The 18,818-nt window shown below is 39.2% G+C and overlaps 1 protein-coding gene across 1 annotated transcript; it reads left to right on the top strand.

The window, feature by feature from the left end:
* Positions 1–438: 438 nt before the first annotated feature.
* On the top strand, positions 439–18,335 carry slc24a2 (solute carrier family 24 member 2). Its single transcript, XM_075464541.1, has 9 exons — positions 439–1,359; positions 13,041–13,076; positions 13,282–13,393; positions 13,530–13,613; positions 14,832–14,911; positions 15,112–15,249; positions 16,371–16,460; positions 17,802–17,968; positions 18,086–18,335. Exons 1-9 carry the CDS (start codon positions 439–441, stop codon positions 18,333–18,335), a joined length of 1,878 nt encoding a protein of 625 aa, XP_075320656.1.
* The last annotated feature ends 483 nt before the right edge of the window (positions 18,336–18,818 follow it).

Raw genomic sequence — 18,818 nt, 5'->3', positions numbered from 1 at the left:
TATCAGGGGTGGAAGAAATCTTGAATCAAACAGAAAACAGACAACTTAAACGTGTAAGTACTTGCTAAGATCTACATTTTTTAATTGTTGCGGGAGAGTGGCTGATTTTAGTTTTATATGTTCCTAATCTTCATACATCAGAGTGTTTAGACAGTGAACATTTTTGCTTATATTTCAATTTACGTTTTTGCATCATAACTTATGACTACTGTTTTCTCTGTCTTGCAGGGAGTAATATGAGGAAACCTTTGAATGTGCTAGATCCTGGAATAAGACTAGAGGGCCTCCATTGTGTTTAGTCTTGGGAGCAACATGCTGACACACCGGTAATCCACTGCGGCCTGTCAGAACCCCGCCCTTGTAGCCACCAACATCACCAACCCAGCTTTGGCGGGGATTCCAGACTTCCACTCTGCCTGACAACCTGCGCCAAACACCATGGATTTCACGCTACCCATAAGAAGTCAAGACATGATAGCTTACTCCTGTTCTGATCCCCTTCTGGGTCCTAAAAGGAGCAGCAACCGGGATCACTATCAGGGTGTCAAAAGAAAGCTGAGGCCCGGTCGGATTCTGGGCTTCATCGTCGGCCTGGTGGTTGCCTGCACAGTTTGTTCATTCAGTGCCTTGTCGCTGGTCACAGTAGTGGCAACTGAGCTGGGATCACCTGCTCAGGGCTCAGGTGATGCAGCATTGCCCCAGAGGACTCTTCTGCAGCACCACAACCTCTCAGCTGCCCCAGAGGACACACCAGTGGCCATGAAGTCTTCTGACATAGTACTGAATGAGGGGGACTACCCAACGGACTTATTCAGTATAGAGCAGAGACGCCAGGGCTTTGTGGTGTTTCATATGTTTGGAATGTTGTACATGTTCATAGCCTTAGCCATCGTTTGCGATGAGTTTTTTGTCCCTGCCCTCACTGTCATCACAGAGAAGCTGGAGATCTCTGATGATGTGGCAGGAGCCACCTTTATGGCCGCAGGTGGCTCGGCCCCAGAGCTCTTCACCTCTGTCATAGGAGTGTTCGTCTCTCACAGTAATGTGGGTATTGGTACAATTGTGGGATCGGCCGTCTTCAACATCCTTTTTGTGATCGGGATGTGCGCCCTGTTCTCCAAAGAGGTGCTGAACCTGACCTGGTGGCCTCTGTTTAGAGATGTCTCTTTCTATACAATTGGCTTGCTCATGCTCATCTATTTCTTTCTGGATAATCAAATCACATTGGCGGAAAGTATCAGCCTACTCACGTGCTATGCTTGCTACGTGACATTCATGAAGTTCAATGGTACTGTAGAACTTTTCATCAAGAGCAAGCTGGGTGGCAACCAAGTGGATGAGCTGGAGAATGCACCAAAGGTGAGGATGTCTACATCTATCTATCCATCTATCCATCTATCCATCCATCCATCCATCCATCCATCCATCCATCCATCCATCCATCCATCCATCCATCCATCCATCCATCCATTCATCTATCCATCTATCTATCCATCTATCTATTCATCCATCCAACCATCCATTCATCTATCCATCTATCTATCCATCTATCTATTAATCCATCCATCCAGCCAGCCAGCCAGCCATCCATCCATCCATCCATCCATCCATCCATCCATCCATCCATCCATCCATCCATCCATCCATCCATCCATCCATCCATCTATCCATTCATCTATCCATTTATCTATCCAACCAACCATCCATTCATCAATCCATCCATCCATTCATCCATCCATCCATCCATCTATCTGCCCATCTATCCACTCATCCACAGATAATTAACCATAATCCATCCTTTGTCATTCTTTAATCTCGGTCAACAAAGGGACGTTCCCACCAAAAACAATCACCTTGACTTTTAACACTCCGTTTTGTTCTGCTATATCTGTATCAAAGTAAGAGGGCTGGATTTAAATTAATCATATTATTCAGAAACTACAATACAAAATGTCAGTCAAAAATATAACTCTTAGTTTTCACAGTGCATCCATCATTATAAAACTCAAATGATTTTCAGTTTGAGTCATTCTTGCTAACTGATCTGAGATCAAACATATATTTTACACAATAAATAAGATTATAGGGAAAATCCGATATAGCTACTGATCCTGAGCATAGTTGTGCTCTTATTCTGAGACGATCTTAAACAGAACAGACCGCAGTTTGTCTGGCAGCCAAAAATCTTTGAATTTCCCTTTCAAAGGATATAAAGATCTATTTTAACCCCCCACCTGTGCAGCTCGTCCAATGTCAGGCAGAGCCAAACTGCAATCTGTTTGTGCTGACTAAGTCTATGAGCAGGCCTCATCTTCAGCTATTAGTGACCTCGTTCAAACCAGAGGCCAGCGGGGCTCTCAGAAAAGGAGTGATATAACAGTTCTGGGTGGATGTCCTCAATTTATCTGGATTATGATACTACGTTAAGTCTACGTTAGAATACTCAAGACTTTAAAAGAATAGCTTAATTTATCATTCACGCTTATTAATGTACAAACTACATTTTATGGAGGGGTGTTGGAATTTCCACATCATTATTTATCATAAACCAAGCTCAGATAACTGTTGATAGTCCTTCCCCGGTGATGAGGTAGAGGTACGTGATCATTATCATTATTTTATCTGTCTGTCTGCAAACTTACACAAGGAAATGATTGACTCGAATTTCTTGAAATTCAGTGGTGCTCTGGATAGGCAAATGAAAAACCTTTTTTTATTTTGGTGTGGATCTGAATCATATTTTTTGCAATAGAGACATTCAGAGAGTGCTGCCTGCGCTCTTTCTAACAAACAAAGAACAAACAGAAATCCAACACTGGGTCTTTAGATTTTTTTGATAATTTATCTATTTAATTTTTCATCTATCAATCATTCTATCAATAGGGTGACCGCTAATGTAATATAAATTGTTTTGAAAGCCATTTCCTAATCCCTACTGGACAAAAAAAGAAGAAAAAAGTAGAAAAGTGATGACAGAAGGAGCAAAACCTCCAAACTCACTGGTTGTCTGGATTCTTGACAATTCACCGTAGTCTGTTGTTTGAGTAGGAAGGGGGAATTTGTGTGTGTCCCCTTTTTCAAAACTGTAAACAAACCTACATAACAAGCTTAATTTTGGAGCATCGGTGGTTATTCATCGAAACATGGATTGAAGATCTAAAAACAATGCTTCTCTGTGTCTGTTGGCAATAATATGGACACATTAAAAAGTTGCTTCAAGTTTTGAGAGAAGAAATCTGAGCAATGAGGAGTCATTACAAAAGCATCATTTTCAACTTGAAGGCGTTTGCTTAATGAGGACTTCCCTTTAAGATGACTAAACTGATCGTTTCATGACGCGACGCTGTGATCATGAATAACACATGCATGAATAGAACGGCTGTGCTGGACTGGTGACGTGTCCAGGGTGTACCCAGCCCTTCACGCAATGACAGCTGGGATAGGCTCCAGCCCCCCACAACCCTGGGTTGGATTAAGCGGGTATAGTTAATGGATGGATGGATGAATAAAGCAACACTCAAACACATTATCATGTCTTAAACAAATTTCAGCACCAACTCAAAAAGGTTATCGAATTTTTTTGTCTCTAGTCTGCTGGAATAGTGCATGTATTTGTGAGCATTTTGAATCAGATCTGTTGATGATGCTAAAGTGGCAAATATGAAAACTGCTTGAGACTGTCCAACATCAACGTCCATTACTTCTTCAGGCGTTAATACAAGGAAGTGCTGCACAGGATCTGTCTTAATCCCCTGGAAACCCGAGTTGTCAAATTCTACCTTTTAAGATGCACACAAACTTTGAAAGCACAATGGCTGTTGATGGGATGCAGTTTTTGAAGACCTTATTGTTGCGATAGCAAGAATCAGGACTCACGTTTTAGGCCACAGATGAGCTCATAATCACCTGACCCCTGTATGAGCTCATCTGCTTTCGAGCCTCTCCCATTAAATGCTTTGTTATGTGGAAACAAATGGGAAAATAAACCTAAAGAAGCATGTCTATTTACTGAGAACTTTATAGATAAGAAATATCAGATCAATTCTACAATTTTTTTCCAGTGTGTTCCATCCACTCCGAATCAGCTACTCACCAAGCAGTTTTTATAAAACTGATCATTAAAAGACATCCTCATTAGTACCTATTAGTATCAGTGCTGTTGCATAAGCTCTGTCTGTTTGACATGTGTGTCCTTCTGGGAATCAGCTGTTCTTCAGACTGCCTCACTTCAGCCCCAAGAGCAGCTTTTCTCCTCCTGGCGATAGCACTTGATGTCCAGCTGCCTTGCCCTCATATGTCAGTGGCTGCTAAATAATCCTCCAGGTTAATGCTCTCCAATCCCATCAGAGCCACTAATAATAGTCAGATGCTTCCCGGGGGAGCGGGAATCAGTAGATCATTGAGAGAAAAAAAACTGGATGTTCCTTTCGTGGTCTGCAGACATGCTCATGAAAAAGTTTGGTTTTCATTTTGTGCAAAACTGGGTTTTGGGTTTGCACTGTATGTGCTGCCTACTGTGTCCATGTAAGAAGGACAGTTCTGCAGGTTTTCTCTTTGATGGTGCTAAGATAGGCAATCCTCTTTGATCCCCTTATCAACTGCTTACCTGCAGTGACGACAGCAAACCAACCACAGAACGCTGTCACTCTGTGTCTGCAGAGTGATGAAGAAGTGTTTGAATTCTTCTTGCATACATGAATATGTGCCAGATAACAAAATCCTCGTATCTAACCCATTATGACCTGATTCAACATTTGTGCCTTCACTAAACAAGCCTGGAAGAATGTAAACCATCTCAAGACACAAGAGCTGTGGGAATTTTTATGATATATTGATAAACATACAGGCAAAGACAATAATTTACAGTTAAAGCTAAAGGTTTAACCTTCAATATAGTTTTTTTTCTTGATTTTAGTTTATTCAGAGGATGACAAATAAAAGCTTTTAGTGGGCAGCTTTAGGATTTCTAGAAAACTTTTAGGTTTTGATTTTTTTTTTCTTTCAGTCATTATATGTTAAACAGAGTTGGCATGATGCAAGTTCCTGAATGGAGAGATGTCTTGTCGCAACTAATTTATTAGTCCACAGTTGCTGAAAAGGGAATGTTTTTAATAATCGCAACTGGGAGTTTCTTTTCGTCGCTGCAACACATTGCAGCTGAGGTGTTCTGCTGAGCCTGGCACTTCATCAGTGACTGCTGCAGCACTTGACGAAATTGTGGTATTAGAATTGTGGTCGTGCAACTGTAAACACTTAAAGGACAGGGTAATGGGGATTGGCTGACAGCTGAGACTGAAAGAGTGTTGTATGACTGTCTCGTGACCCTGCAAGGGTTGGTACAGGACTTCACACGCGGGCTCGAAAATTTCCAGTCTAAAAGTAGTGATCTCTGCAGATTAATCCTGGATAAGTCCCACAGCTCGGGCAGTCAGGTGGCTAAGGGAGGGAGGGAACGTTGCAGAAAGAAAGGTGATCTGATTGCACCATGGTAGCATGATGGTAATCGGGATGAGGTTGAAAGCCTGGTGTAAATCCGTTGATCCCAGGTCGGCACTTTTCACCTTGGCTGTCTCCCCTGAAGCGTCCTGTCTGGAGGGGCTGAGACAACTGCAGCAGAGCAACAGCTCTATCCAAAGTGAACAAAAAGTTAGGTAAAGAATTACTATTCTTCTGAGGAAACCCAAGCATTTTCTACAGATACGTTCAACAAGTCATGATACGCTTGTTACTGCTTCATTCATTTAAGGGGGCTAAAAGAAGAGTTTGGGGTTCTCCAGTAATTAGCTGTGTTAGTTAGAGCGGCAAGGTGTATGGTGTGTGTCCCCGTTAAAAGACACGGATACAGATGTCCAGTTTGTGGTGGATTTATTTGGCTGTGGTTCTATAATAAAGATACAAACAACAATCAGTATGGAAACACCATACATAATGTACAGAATAATGTAACTCTGAAATATAAAGGACTGTAATCATCAATCATATATGACTCATCGTCTATAGTGCGTTCACGAGCGTTGGACGTATGAAAACTCACCGTAAAACACAATATAAATGAATGGTATTCAACTGTAAACACTAAACAACATGGGCTTTCTAACAGGGGCAGATATAGTTTCTTAGAGATTGAAATTTGTATACTGTAAATATCACCCGAGTTCAACCTACAGACAAGGTTTAAAATATCAAATCAGTTTAAAGTCATTTAAATGATTTATATTTCTGTTTTATCTACTAGATTTATTTCATATACTATATAACATCCAAGGTAAGCAAAAAATGCAATATAACATTTGTAAAACATCTGTAGAAGGCACAGGTTCTTTTTCTGAGTCATGTTGCACTCCCATGTTTTTATCATGGCCCACAGCCGCCAAACCCCATACTGGCTCCAGAGAAATCCTTTTGCATTTTTTTGCTGTTTCTCCCACCAACTTTGAGGTGGAGGGAAATTCAAGGATAACTGAGTTGGTTGCAATCTACAACTTTGATGCTAGATTTCACAAAATCCTCCACATTGCTCCCTTAATCTAAGTAAATAAACCAAGACAATATTAGTCTCACACTCTATAGTGCTGCAGCTCCACTCAACCTCTGAAATACTCTGATTTAGCTTCTGTCTCTTTAAAGTTCTCCTTCTGAAAAGACCCAGCTTATTGATCAAAGAAGGAGTGACAACAACGGCGGCTCCTATTTGCAACAATTTGTGGATCTGACAGTCTGAAGTTTGTGTATCCAAATTATATGAGGGATTCACAGCACTGGCCTCTGCACTTCAGCCTGAAGGATCAACCAAACGCTCATTGTACAATTTTATCTATAAAAACTAAACAAAACAAAAAAAGGTGTTTGCTGTAAGTTACTGAGTTAGAGCTGAGATTATTAATTCTTAGTAAAGTTATAAAAATGCATATTAATGGAAATATGGTGACAAGTTGGGCTTAACTCCTTGTCTAGTGTAAAAGGTAAAATGAGTTTACAAGTCAAAAGAGTTCTTAAACTTAAGAAATGTAATTCAAAAGGAAGAACATTTGCCTTTTATTAAACTATATCTAAAATTCTACAGCAGGTTGAAAGTGTCTGTAGCCACTGAGCAGCTCTCATGATCCATATGAGCTCATCAAGATGAACCAGGACCAAGCTGCTAATGCATAGCACAGTGTGCAGCAATCACAAGGACAATACAGACCAGTGTCCACAGCTTCCTTTGTCCTTTCAGCTGCTGTTGTTTTTGTTCGTCTCTTCTGGGTTTCATCAGCATCCCCGTATAAAGTCGTCTTTAATTTGATCATATTGCATAATGCATCGTTTTCCTAAAAAGATGTCATCATACATACTCAAAGTGAATAGCTCAGACTTGGTTTCAAAAGCCTGGTTTTACATTTCTGTAGCTGAGTTTGTAAAGTGAGTGAACCTTACAGGATGTGAACAAGATAAAAGCGGTGAACTGCAGCCACAGTTGATAGGATGCATACCTGTAATGACAGTAGCTTTTTCATATCTGGATTGGACACAAACTTTATAGGTACATGGAGATTAGCTTAAAATACAAAGTGGACATCCTCCGCTTTTGTTCGGCTGCCATAGCAGCAGGTGCTTTATCAAATGTGGGCTAAAGGGATTATCTGCTCAAACTCAGAGGTTTACAGCATAAAAATGTGCTCTGCTGTTTGGCCACAGAAAAAAAAGAAGTATCTTGTATTATTGGTTGAAATAAATACATCGAAAAAGAACAAAGTATAATCTTGAATGATTTAATCCACAAATAATACAGTGCCATCACAAAACCAGACTGTGTAGGTTCTCATATGTCTTTGTACTATATTGTTAAACTATGTCTGCTCATTATCTTTTAAACATTATGTTCGTTAAAGTTGGCTGTCATTGGCATATAAATTAACTTCAAAGTGTTTTACAAGATAACAACCGCAAGCAATTGAGTGCTCGATGAAAATATACATAAAATGCATCATGAGACAGACAAGGCAAATCCATTTGCTAAATATTCTAATGACAAACATGTACTATGTAAATACTATGTAACATTTCTACCTTAAAATAACAGCTTGAAAAAAATTGTGCGGCTAGAATGAGTTTTAATATTACGATTGGCCTGTCTCCTATGCCCTTCGGGGGTCCGAGTTGGAAAAACTGCGCTATGTAACTTTGCTGGACCGGCCCGGGAGCTGAGTGGAAGTACTTTGACTTGCTTTCTGGCACACCTACCGCAAAAACAAATAGACCCCTCTCACGCTCCCAGGTACATTTGATTACTCTTACCTTCTCGGTCGACATAGCTTGCACCTTCTGAAAGTAGCTCTGTGACATTTGATGCAGCAGGAGTGAGTTAGCTTTTTAATACACCTCCATAAATCGGTAGAAATAAATCTAATTAAGGTATTTTATAGGATTAAGTTCCTAATTAATTAGACTGTAGAGCTTTGAGGAAATATCCAAATTCTGTTTATAGAAACATTTACATTACATCTTCCCACAAAACTTTAAGTCTCCAAATACTCTTTCCACCCACATCGGACTTCCCCTGTTGGACAACTCTCACCACTTCTGCAGACCTCCATCAGTGGACTGTTAGAGTGGCTTTTTCTTTGTGGTGCTGTTCTGTGTATGTGTATATATATATATATATATATATATATATATATATATATATATATATATATATATATATATCACCTAGAAAATTGTCTGAGGTTGAGGTTAGTGGTAGACTTCCACATTGCGTGTATAGGCATCAGATTGGAGCTGGACTGGAAGGCTTTGGCACTGGCTCAGTCCTGCTGTGAGGACTAATTAAGGAAAAGAAGATTATGTCACACACTTAAATTGAGCCTAGAGGTTTATTCGGATGTTGTTGCTTAATGTAACCATAATTAATTATTAGCTGTTCTTTTAAAGACTGAAAGTGTGGTAAATTTGGATCAATTGTTACATTAATAAGTTTCATACTGTCATACATCTCTGATGAAGGAAAGACATTAAAACATGACTAAAATTCAGTTCTTGTGGCAATCTTAAACCTAGACTCCTCTGTGCTTTCATCCCTTCCACTTCCAACTTTCTTTTTTTGTTTCATCTATGATATTACTAAATGGACGTAACCAGACTTCCTAGATCCGATTATATGTATTTACCCATCAAAATAACACACACTGATATGATGATGATAGTAATTTATTTCAGACAAAACATTTCACCGGTCAGTGCAAAGCAAACACAAAGTACATAATAAACTAGAAAATTCCTAAAGAAATTTTGATGGGTGCCAATCTACTGCCCGTCCAATCGATAAGTTTAGAGCCTCCTGTCACATTTAAACTTTGAATGAGGTCTCTGTGATGTTGTATGGCTGAGTTATGAGGCCTCCAAAACGGCTTATTTTTTGGCATATTTGGCTCGTTAAGTGCTTTTCAATCGATTTTTCCTTTGAATTTTGGGTCTCTGCGAGACCCAAAATTCCTAAGACAGGTCTTCTGAAGAAGCTTTAGAGACTCCTGTCACATATAAACTTTGAATGAGGTCTCTGTGACTTTGTATGGCAGAGTTATGAGGCCTCCAAAACGGCATTTAGTGGCATATTTGGCTCATTAAGTACTTTTCAATTGATTTTCCTTTGAATTTTGGGTCTCTGCGAGACCCAAAATTCCTAAGACATGTGTTCTGAAGAAAGTTGAGAGCCTCCTGTTACATATAAACTTTGAATGAGGTCTCTGGGATGTCGTATGGCAGAGCATTGAGGCCTACAAAACGGAATTTTGTGGCATATTTGGCTCATTTAGTGCTTTTCAATTAATTTTCCTTTGAATTTTGGGTCTCTGCGAGACCCAAAATTCCTAAGACAGGTCTTCTGAAGAAGCTTTAGAGACTCCTGTCACATATAAACTTTGAATGAGGTCTCTGTGACTTTGTATGGCAGAGTTATGAGGCCTCCAAAACGGCATTTAGTGGCATATTTGGCTCATTAAGTACTTTTCAATTGATTTTCCTTTGAATTTTGGGTCTCTGCGAGACCCAAAATTCCTAAGACATGTGTTCTGAAGAAAGTTGAGAGCCTCCTGTTACATATAAACTTTGAATGAGGTCTCTGGGATGTCGTATGGCAGAGCATTGAGGCCTACAAAACGGAATTTTGTGGCATATTTGGCTCATTTAGTGCTTTTCAATTAATTTTCCTTCGAATTTTGGGTCTCTGCGAGACCCAAAATTCCTAAGACAGGTCTTCTGAAGAAGCTTTAGAGTCTCCTGTCACATATAAACTTTGAATGAGGTCTCTGCGATGTCGGATGGCTGAGTTATGGCAACTCCAAAATAGGGCAGTTTCTGGCATTAGAGGCAAAAGTGACTTGTTTTTCTCTCCTTATGACAATGAGTTTTAATGCTGATGCATTTTCCATGAACAAACCTATAAATATGAGAGACTCCTGTCACATATAAACTTTGAATGAGGTCTCTGTGACTTTGTATGGCAGAGTTATGAGGCCTCCAAAACGGCATTTTTTGGCATATTTGGCTTGTTAAGTGCTTTTCAATCGATATTTCCTTTGAATTTGGGGTCTCTGCGAGACCCAAAATTCCTAAGACATGTGTTCTGAAGAAAGTTGAGAGCCTCCTGTTACATATAAACTTTGAATGAGGTCTCTGGGATGTCGTATGGCAGAGCATTTAGGCCTCCAAAACGGCATTTTGTGGCATATTTGGCTCATTAAGTACTTTTCAATTGATTTTCCTTTGAATTTTGGGTCTCTGCGAGACCCAAAATTCCTAAGACAGGTCTTCTGAAGAAGCTTTAGAGACTCCTGTCACATATAAACTTCATTTTAAGTCATTTTTATCAATGTCCAGTGTAAAAAACAGTTTTTATGCAATTTTAAATAAGCTTAAGGCCTCCACCTTGGCCTTTTCTCCTAAGCAGTCTCTGTGTCAGCCCTGAGCAGGCTCTTAAGCTTGTTGCTAGGAGACAGCTCGTCAGCATGCGCACAGGTTCCAACTGCCAGTTCTCCAACTGACACAGACTTCTCCCTGCTTAAAATGGAGCATTTTTGATTTGCGGCTACTTTCTCGAACAAACGGTCACAGCTCGAAAAGTAAAGCTCGAATCCGTATCATTTTTGTACCGTGAGCGCCACAAGGGACGGCCGAATCCAGCGGTGTGATTTTCATTCGGCTAACCCCTCGGGCTCCTTTTAAATGGCAATTTTAAAATCACGTTGAAACACTGATTTTAGGATTTTAGGCATTTATAATGGGATTGAGGGATGGAACTTTGCGCTCAAAGGCAAATTGTGATAAATGTGTGCGGCAGAGGTAAACGAGTGTGACATTGTGTGAAAGAGGACAAAAATACCTACGTTTTGCTATAAAATTTGTCCATATCGGCCAGATATTTCCGACGTGAGAGAGTTTTGTTTGAAGAATCTGTGATTAATGATTTTTAGAGTGAGAGGTTGAGTGGGAGAGATGCCAGATCTGACATTTTGGCACCCTCAAACGTAAACTGCCGTCGTGTCCAAGCCGTATTGAATATATTCAAGCCCTTCGAGTCGGTTATAGCCGAGAGTCTCGTGTCACTTACAAACTTTGAATGAGGTCTGTACGATGCTGTATGGCTGAGTTATAAGGCCTCTAAAAATGCCCTTTTTCAGCTCGTGAAGGTTCCAAATCGGCAGTTTGTGACTTTTGAATAGGGATTTCCTGTTTAAATTTTCCGACGTTTTCCCATTTTTCCGGAATTCCTTTAGACTAATGAGAGAGAAAAGTCTTTGCACCCTACTCCTGAGGAAAGCGCACCTAACGGTGCGCTTTTTATGTCGGTGGGACCATCGCAGCCAGACTAGTTACGCGCCGAACTTTAGGGCGGAAACGGGAAAATAATAATAATAATAATAATAATCTGGCACAGTAGTAATATGTTTGCCTAATGCCTTTGGCATTTGGCACCCATAATTATAAATAAATTTCTTGAAGACACATCACATCGGTGATTATGAGTCTGAAAAGGAGTATGATGAAGTATAACTTATATAATCATACCCCTTTTCCAGTCGTAATTTATCACATTATTTTCAGTTTCCAATATCCTTTCTGACAACATGAAATAATAATTATAGTTATATTTCCTCAGAGAGATGAAAGTACTACATACACACACATATACATATGTACACATACATATATACATATTCACATATACATACACCTATACACACATATACATACATACACCCATATACACACCCATCTGCTTATATACAAAAATAATACACACTATTTACAGACCTATATACATTTACCCACACATGCACAGACCTGCACACACTTGCTGAAATCATACATAGAGTTTTAATTCCCAGCCAGGATCATCCCCCTTGTTCTTCCTTATACCTTTGAATAATAACCATTTTGAGACCTTTCTTAAAATATCTCATGCTTGGACTTTGCTTCAGCTCTTTAGAGAGTTTATTCCAGATCTTCACACCAACACCAGAAATGCACATTCTTTTCATTGTTGTTCGAGCCTTCAAAGTTCTGAAGTTGAGGTTTTCTCTATAGTCATATCCCCCCACTCTATCTATCCCCCCACTCTATCTATCTATATATGTAAAGTTTACGTAATGATGAATGCTTGCATTAATTTATTCTCTCTCCACCTCAGAATGGTATTAATGCAATCCAATCCACTGACAAAAACTAACAAATAAGAGTGCTCCCTGACCAAATTTGAGCTACCACAGTCTACAAATATCTTGCATGACTTATTTCCATACACCCATTCATTTTCTATAGCCTCTTAATCTAATTCAGGGTAACAAGGGGCCTGGATCTTGGCCCAGTTACCATCAGGGAAAGGAATGACAGACGTCCATAAATTAGGAATACACAATGACGTATGACGCATGATGTATGTATCAGCAGAAAAATAAACATTTGTCCATTTGAGGATTGTTGCTAGGAGAAGGTAATCTAAGCTTTAATTTGTCTTATTTGCTAAATAAGTAATGTTTTGTTTTTTTGTATTTTCACTGAAGGCAAATGCATCCGGAGATGATGAGAACAGGCTGATGGTGAGTTTGGTTTGTGTGTTTGTACGACATTATGCTGCATATTCAGCAAACTTCTGTATATATCATGGTGTGACATTTGATCAATGGTTGGTTAAAAAAAAAAATAAAATAAGAAAGGTCAAATGAAAACTTGGTTAAATGTTGATTAAGACTCGAGTTTGTTTTCATTCAGTGTGGCATTTGTGGTCAAATTGCTTTTTAACAGGCCAAACCCAAGCTGCAGAGAGAAGGAAGCTGTGCTTCTCTACACAACTCACTGATGAGAAACAGCATCTTCCAGCTCATGATACACACACTGGACCCCCTCAGTGATGAAGGTATGCCGCACAGAAATGGGCTGTTCAGGAAAATATTTTTCATTCAAACATTTCAATTTGCTCTTGGCTATATAATTGTCACAAGTCTTGCTACCTCGTGTAGGAGGTAGTGATATGTCTGGTGCCTCTGTTGCAGGACGTTTCAGAGAGAAGGCATCAATCCTTCACAAAATGGCCAAGAAGAAGTGTAAAGATGATGCTATCAGTGCCAACGGTATAGGTGTGTACCACTGACACAATGGAACAAGATTCAAGTGACAGATAAAAGATGAAATAATACTGAAATGATTTGAGATCAGTTCAATTCACTTTTTTTATAGTGCCAATTCACAACAAAATTCATTCAACTTATTGAGCTTTCAATACAAAGTTAATAATACACAGCAGTCCAGTTCAGTCTAATTATGACACAATGAATTCCAATACATTGTAATTGTATGCATGTTTGCCCTTAGCTTGGATTAAGGCACAGAGTGACACTTAAAAAGGGAAAGACCTCCAGACTCAGAAAGTGCAGCCACCTGCCTCAAGTCATTAGTTTGATTGTTGAAAGGTTACTGATTAACAGTGCACAAAATGTTTAATTCATTAATCCGTAGAAATGATCAAAGGCTGAAAGTGTGGAGCACACCTAAACTTACGCCTGCATTTTTTTTGTAGTTTTCATTTTCCCTAATCATGTTAATTATATGCGTTTACCTAATGTACAACCAAAGATCGGAAATTATGGGACAGTGTGAATGCTAAATAAAACAGCAAAAAGGCAGTGATTCTTACATTCATATTGACTTTCATTTAATCACAGACAGTATCAACCCAAGACATTTCAGAATTTTTCACTTTATTTGTTAATATACTGTTTTGTTTTGTTTTTATTTCGGGCCTGCGACATATTTGACAAAAATTTGGTGCGAGGAAGCTTTTACCACTTATTACTAAGCAGTGAAGAGTTTCCGGTGTCTTAAGATGTGCAGTTGTACAGGGTCCTTTGCCCGTGTGGTTATATCGGCCACTGGTCAATGACGATTCATGATGCAGTGCATCAAAGATCACAGGTGTCCAACTGATACTGATATCATGCACTCTAGAGGGGTAAATATGCAAACCTCTTCCTGCGTTTGAGGTTGCCCAGAACAAAACATGAAATATCTTGGGTTCATACAATCTGCTATTGAAAAAAAGTCAAAGCAAATTAAAATAATCCCTTTTTTTTCCATCTTTCATACCTTTCCATTTTTTTCTGATTTCAGGTTGAACTCTTTTACATAAATACATGAATATAAGTGTGAAACAAGTCTGGTACATTAGATGAAGTTATTATAAGCAGGTTATGAAAACAAATCAGGTTAACTGGTATAAATCTGATTCATCCATTTCTTACCAATCAAATCAACATTTCCCCATAATTTATGTCTTAACTTGTCTTTTTGCTCCACAGCTGATAAAAAAATCCCCAATAGTTCAAACGTTGCAGTCGAAGTCACACCGCCAATGAATGGCATCGCTGGAGGAGACATGGTATGTCACCTTGCTTCAAAAGTTTCTCCATACAGTATTTTTTTAATAAAGTTTCAATAACTTTGCATCAGTAAAATGGATATGATGAATGTACCTGACTGCATTCTGCTAAGTTTTCCAACACCAAACTATATTGACAGATATTGCTATGCACAGGTGTATGTACTATACACAATGTAAGATAATGAACTCATCCTCAGGGTGGTGAGGACGATGATGATGAAAACCAGCCTCTGAGCCTGGCCTGGCCCGACACCCCCAGGAAACAGCTCACCTACGTCATAATCCTGCCCATTGTTTTCCCTTTGTGGCTGACACTGCCTGACGTCAGGAGAGAGGTGAACACACTCACTAAATCTAACGTACACAATACATACTCAATTAAATGCACATTGCATGACGCTATACTGCTCTGTCCTAGAATGCAGGGCATTACCGTCTTTGTCTGCATGAAATAGTTAATAATGTTATATCTATTTACTGTGTTTTTCAACATGAAAATTGTAAATACATGCTTGTTTCACTTCTGCTTTGAAGACGATCATGCATAAACAAAAACCCTTTCCCACAATGAAAAATCATGAGCAGAACTATATACAGTGCATCTCAAAAAACAGCTTCTCTTTCACGGTTGTAGACTCGTGTTAGAAATAAAATCACACACATAAGGCTTTCCCTTTACATGCTGCATAAGTTAACCTATTATTCCCAGAAAGTACAGACATTTTGTAAAATGTAAGTAAAAACATAATCCAGTGATTTGAAAATAATGTATGCCTTATATTTAAAGTTCCCCTTGGCTAAAAATAAACATTTTAACATTTTCAACATGACAATAAGCCAAGGCTGAGGATTTCTGCTTTGGGAAATTTGAGAAATTAGTACAGGATAGCTGGAGAACAAAGCAGAAGAAAGACCGAAAAAGGAGTCGTAGCTCTGGAAATCTGCAAGAAGCTTGCTCACTTGCTCCTGGTTAAACAGGATCTAACCTCTGAGACCACCAGCTAAGGGAGCAACCAGCTGGATAATGATGATAATCGGGCTAGCCCTGAAGCTCACAGAGTGAACCCTCAGCGCTCTCTTGGCCCGCGAGGCATAACTCACTGAAAGTTTTTACTCTGTTGAGCTGCTGTAATACTCTCCATTTTGCTTTTAAAATGGTGGTTTTCTGTAGTGTTGTTCATAGAATAAGTGATGAAATACACAAGATAGATATTTATCCAAAAAACAATCAGATCTCTTACTTTCACCATTTATCACTTTCAAAAAGATGTTGTATTTAAATTGTTTCGTAAAATATTGCCTTCTGTTTTCATTTACATTTTGCCCAGACTCTTAACATTTTGGAACCACAGTTGTAAAACATCAAGCATCTCAAGAGCAAAGTATTAGGTTATTTTGTAATTTAAAGTTGGAAATTGCCTGCTTGATTAAGGGGTTACCTTTTCATTTTTTCCAGTCCTCTGAAAGGTTCTTCCCCATAACGTTCATCGGTTCTATCAGTTGGATTGCTTTCTTCTCCTACCTGATGGTGTGGTGGGCTCACCAGGTACTTGGCACACATATTCACACACACACGCATGCACATAGTTCAGAATCTCGTTGTCACACACACACACACACACACACACACACCATGGGCAAGGTCCATAGACAGTGTGAGTGCGAGTGAGCTATGATTATGGATGTTTCTAGAGCAACTGAAGCCCGATAAGACAAAATAGAAACAGAAAAAAAAGCAACAGACTTTTTTTATAAAACAAGTCAATTTCACCAGAACATCATGATAGTGATTTTGTTTCTTCTTATTATTTTTTATATTTCTGTCCTCATACATTCTATATATACTAATGTATATGTACATACAAAATATACTATATTTTTCAATTGAGAATGTTAGATAACTGCAGCCATGAGACAGCTAACATACCGTGTTCCATGTATACAACCATGTTTCACTGATCACTTCCACACAAGGCCGCTATGTACAGGCTATGTGTTTTATCTGCTGTAGATAAAGAAACTGTCACCACAATCCTCCATCTACAGCTTGGATGCTGTCTTTGCGTGAACATGTTCTTTAGATTAAAAAAAAAAAAATGAGACCCCCATCATTTGTATGTATCTAGATTCTGTATATATATCTATATATATAGATATATATAGATATATATATATTTTTTCTGCACCAACTACACCAAGTCAAATTCCTTGTAAGTGCAAACCTACTTCGCAATAAACTCGATTCTGATTCTGATTCTGATCAGTATAACATTCATTTTGACAGTTTAATCATCTTAAATAAGCAGGAAAGTGATATTTTCAGATGATTCCATCCACCACCACTTTGCTTTTTACAACAACAGCATACTTTGCAGGCTGTGATGAAATGTTATGTCACTATGACATGAAACTTTGATAATATACCTCCCTTATTTTACTACTTTACTACAAATATGGCACGACACACTGTGGCTCTCACTGTTACTTCCACAGGTACGTCTTAATGAATTCCTGATGGACATTAACACTAAAGTGAGCAATGTGTGAATAACTAAATGCTTAAGTAGGCCGACAAAGGCATCAATATTACAAGTCTCATGTCTTAAAAGTGCTTTAGCTTTTTCTTTTTCACCCAGGTCCCACACATGAACAGCAAACCAAGCAAAAAAACTGGAAACTTGAGACGCCTTTTTGTTAACACCCATAAAACTGGACTGATAACCATCAGCCACCCAAATTAACATTACTGAAAATCTATCGAGGCCTGTTAAACAAATCGAAGAAATCTGTGCTAGCAAATTCATCTACAAGACAACAGGATAGCTCAAGGCGATTTAAGTTTAATGTGTCTCTACTTCATAAACTTCTAAACTTTGCTTCATTGTAGGTTGGAGAGACTTTCTGGATCACAGAAGAAATCATGGGTTTGACCATATTAGCTGCTGGAACCTCAATCCCTGACCTGATCACCAGTGTGATCGTTGCACGAAAAGGCCTCGGTGACATGGCCGTGTCCAGCTCAGTGGGCTCCAACATCTTCGATATCACTGTGGGGTGAGTCCACATGTAAACAAGGACACCCACATTATTTGAATGGAAACATGGTAAGAAAAAATTATTATTATTATTGCAGTCTGTTTTACATTTTCATCTACGTTCCTCTTCCTGCAGCCTGCCATTCCCATGGCTCATCTACAACATCATCAATGACTTTAAGCCAGTGCAAGTGAGCAGCAACGGCCTGTTCTGTGCCATCGTCCTCCTGTTCCTTATGCTCCTCTTTGTCATCATCTCCATCGCAGCTTGTAAGTGGAGAATGAGTAAGTTTCTGGGCTTTCTCATGTTCCTGCTCTACTTCGTCTTCCTCGTCGTCAGTGTCATGCTGGAGGACAAAATCCTCGTGTGCCCTGTCACCATCTGAGAGCGGGACTCCTGCCGATTGTCTCATAGCTTACATTTATTATAAGAGTGCAATAACACTCTGACACACACAGAAACAATCTCTCATCTGTTTCACATGCATCCAGTATTGTACGCACAGACACACACACACAAACAGGTTGTCGATGTTGGTTGAGCAAGAGTTGTGATATACATCAACCTTGCAATTTGAAGCCAGTGCATCACAACTATTTAACAGTGGCATGGCCTATTATGTCTTAACAGATTTTAGGCCACCCAGTACCCAGACTTTCTTTGTACCATGTGACTACATTGTGTAGTCACTACTGGCAAAACCTACTGGAACCACCTATTGGAGAGTGAACGCAATTGTGGGATGGAAACCGAAGGCTTTAAGAAACCCTTTATTTAGTGGCTAAAGGACTGTGTGGTAGTGTAAAAAGAATGCCCCTCACTCATGTAAGTAACCAAGTTAAGATCAAAGAGGCATTTTGTTGCTCTG

This window comes from Odontesthes bonariensis, chromosome 4 (assembly GCF_027942865.1).
Source record: "Odontesthes bonariensis isolate fOdoBon6 chromosome 4, fOdoBon6.hap1, whole genome shotgun sequence".
NCBI classification, from domain to species: domain Eukaryota; kingdom Metazoa; phylum Chordata; class Actinopteri; order Atheriniformes; family Atherinopsidae; genus Odontesthes; species Odontesthes bonariensis.
The sequence above is the reverse complement of the archived record's forward strand: the minus strand, read 5'-3'. Positions and strand labels throughout refer to the sequence as shown.

Bases quoted from the DNA above. Each gene is read 5' to 3' on its own strand.
- slc24a2 (XM_075464541.1), top strand. From the start codon at position 439: ATGGATTTCACGCTACCCATAAGAAGTCAAGACATGATAGCTTACTCC. The intron at 1,360-13,040 runs GTGAGGATGTCT...TTTTCACTGAAG, and splicing joins AGCTGGAGAATGCACCAAAG to GCAAATGCATCCGGAGATGA. The intron at 13,077-13,281 runs GTGAGTTTGGTT...GCTTTTTAACAG, and splicing joins ATGATGAGAACAGGCTGATG to GCCAAACCCAAGCTGCAGAG.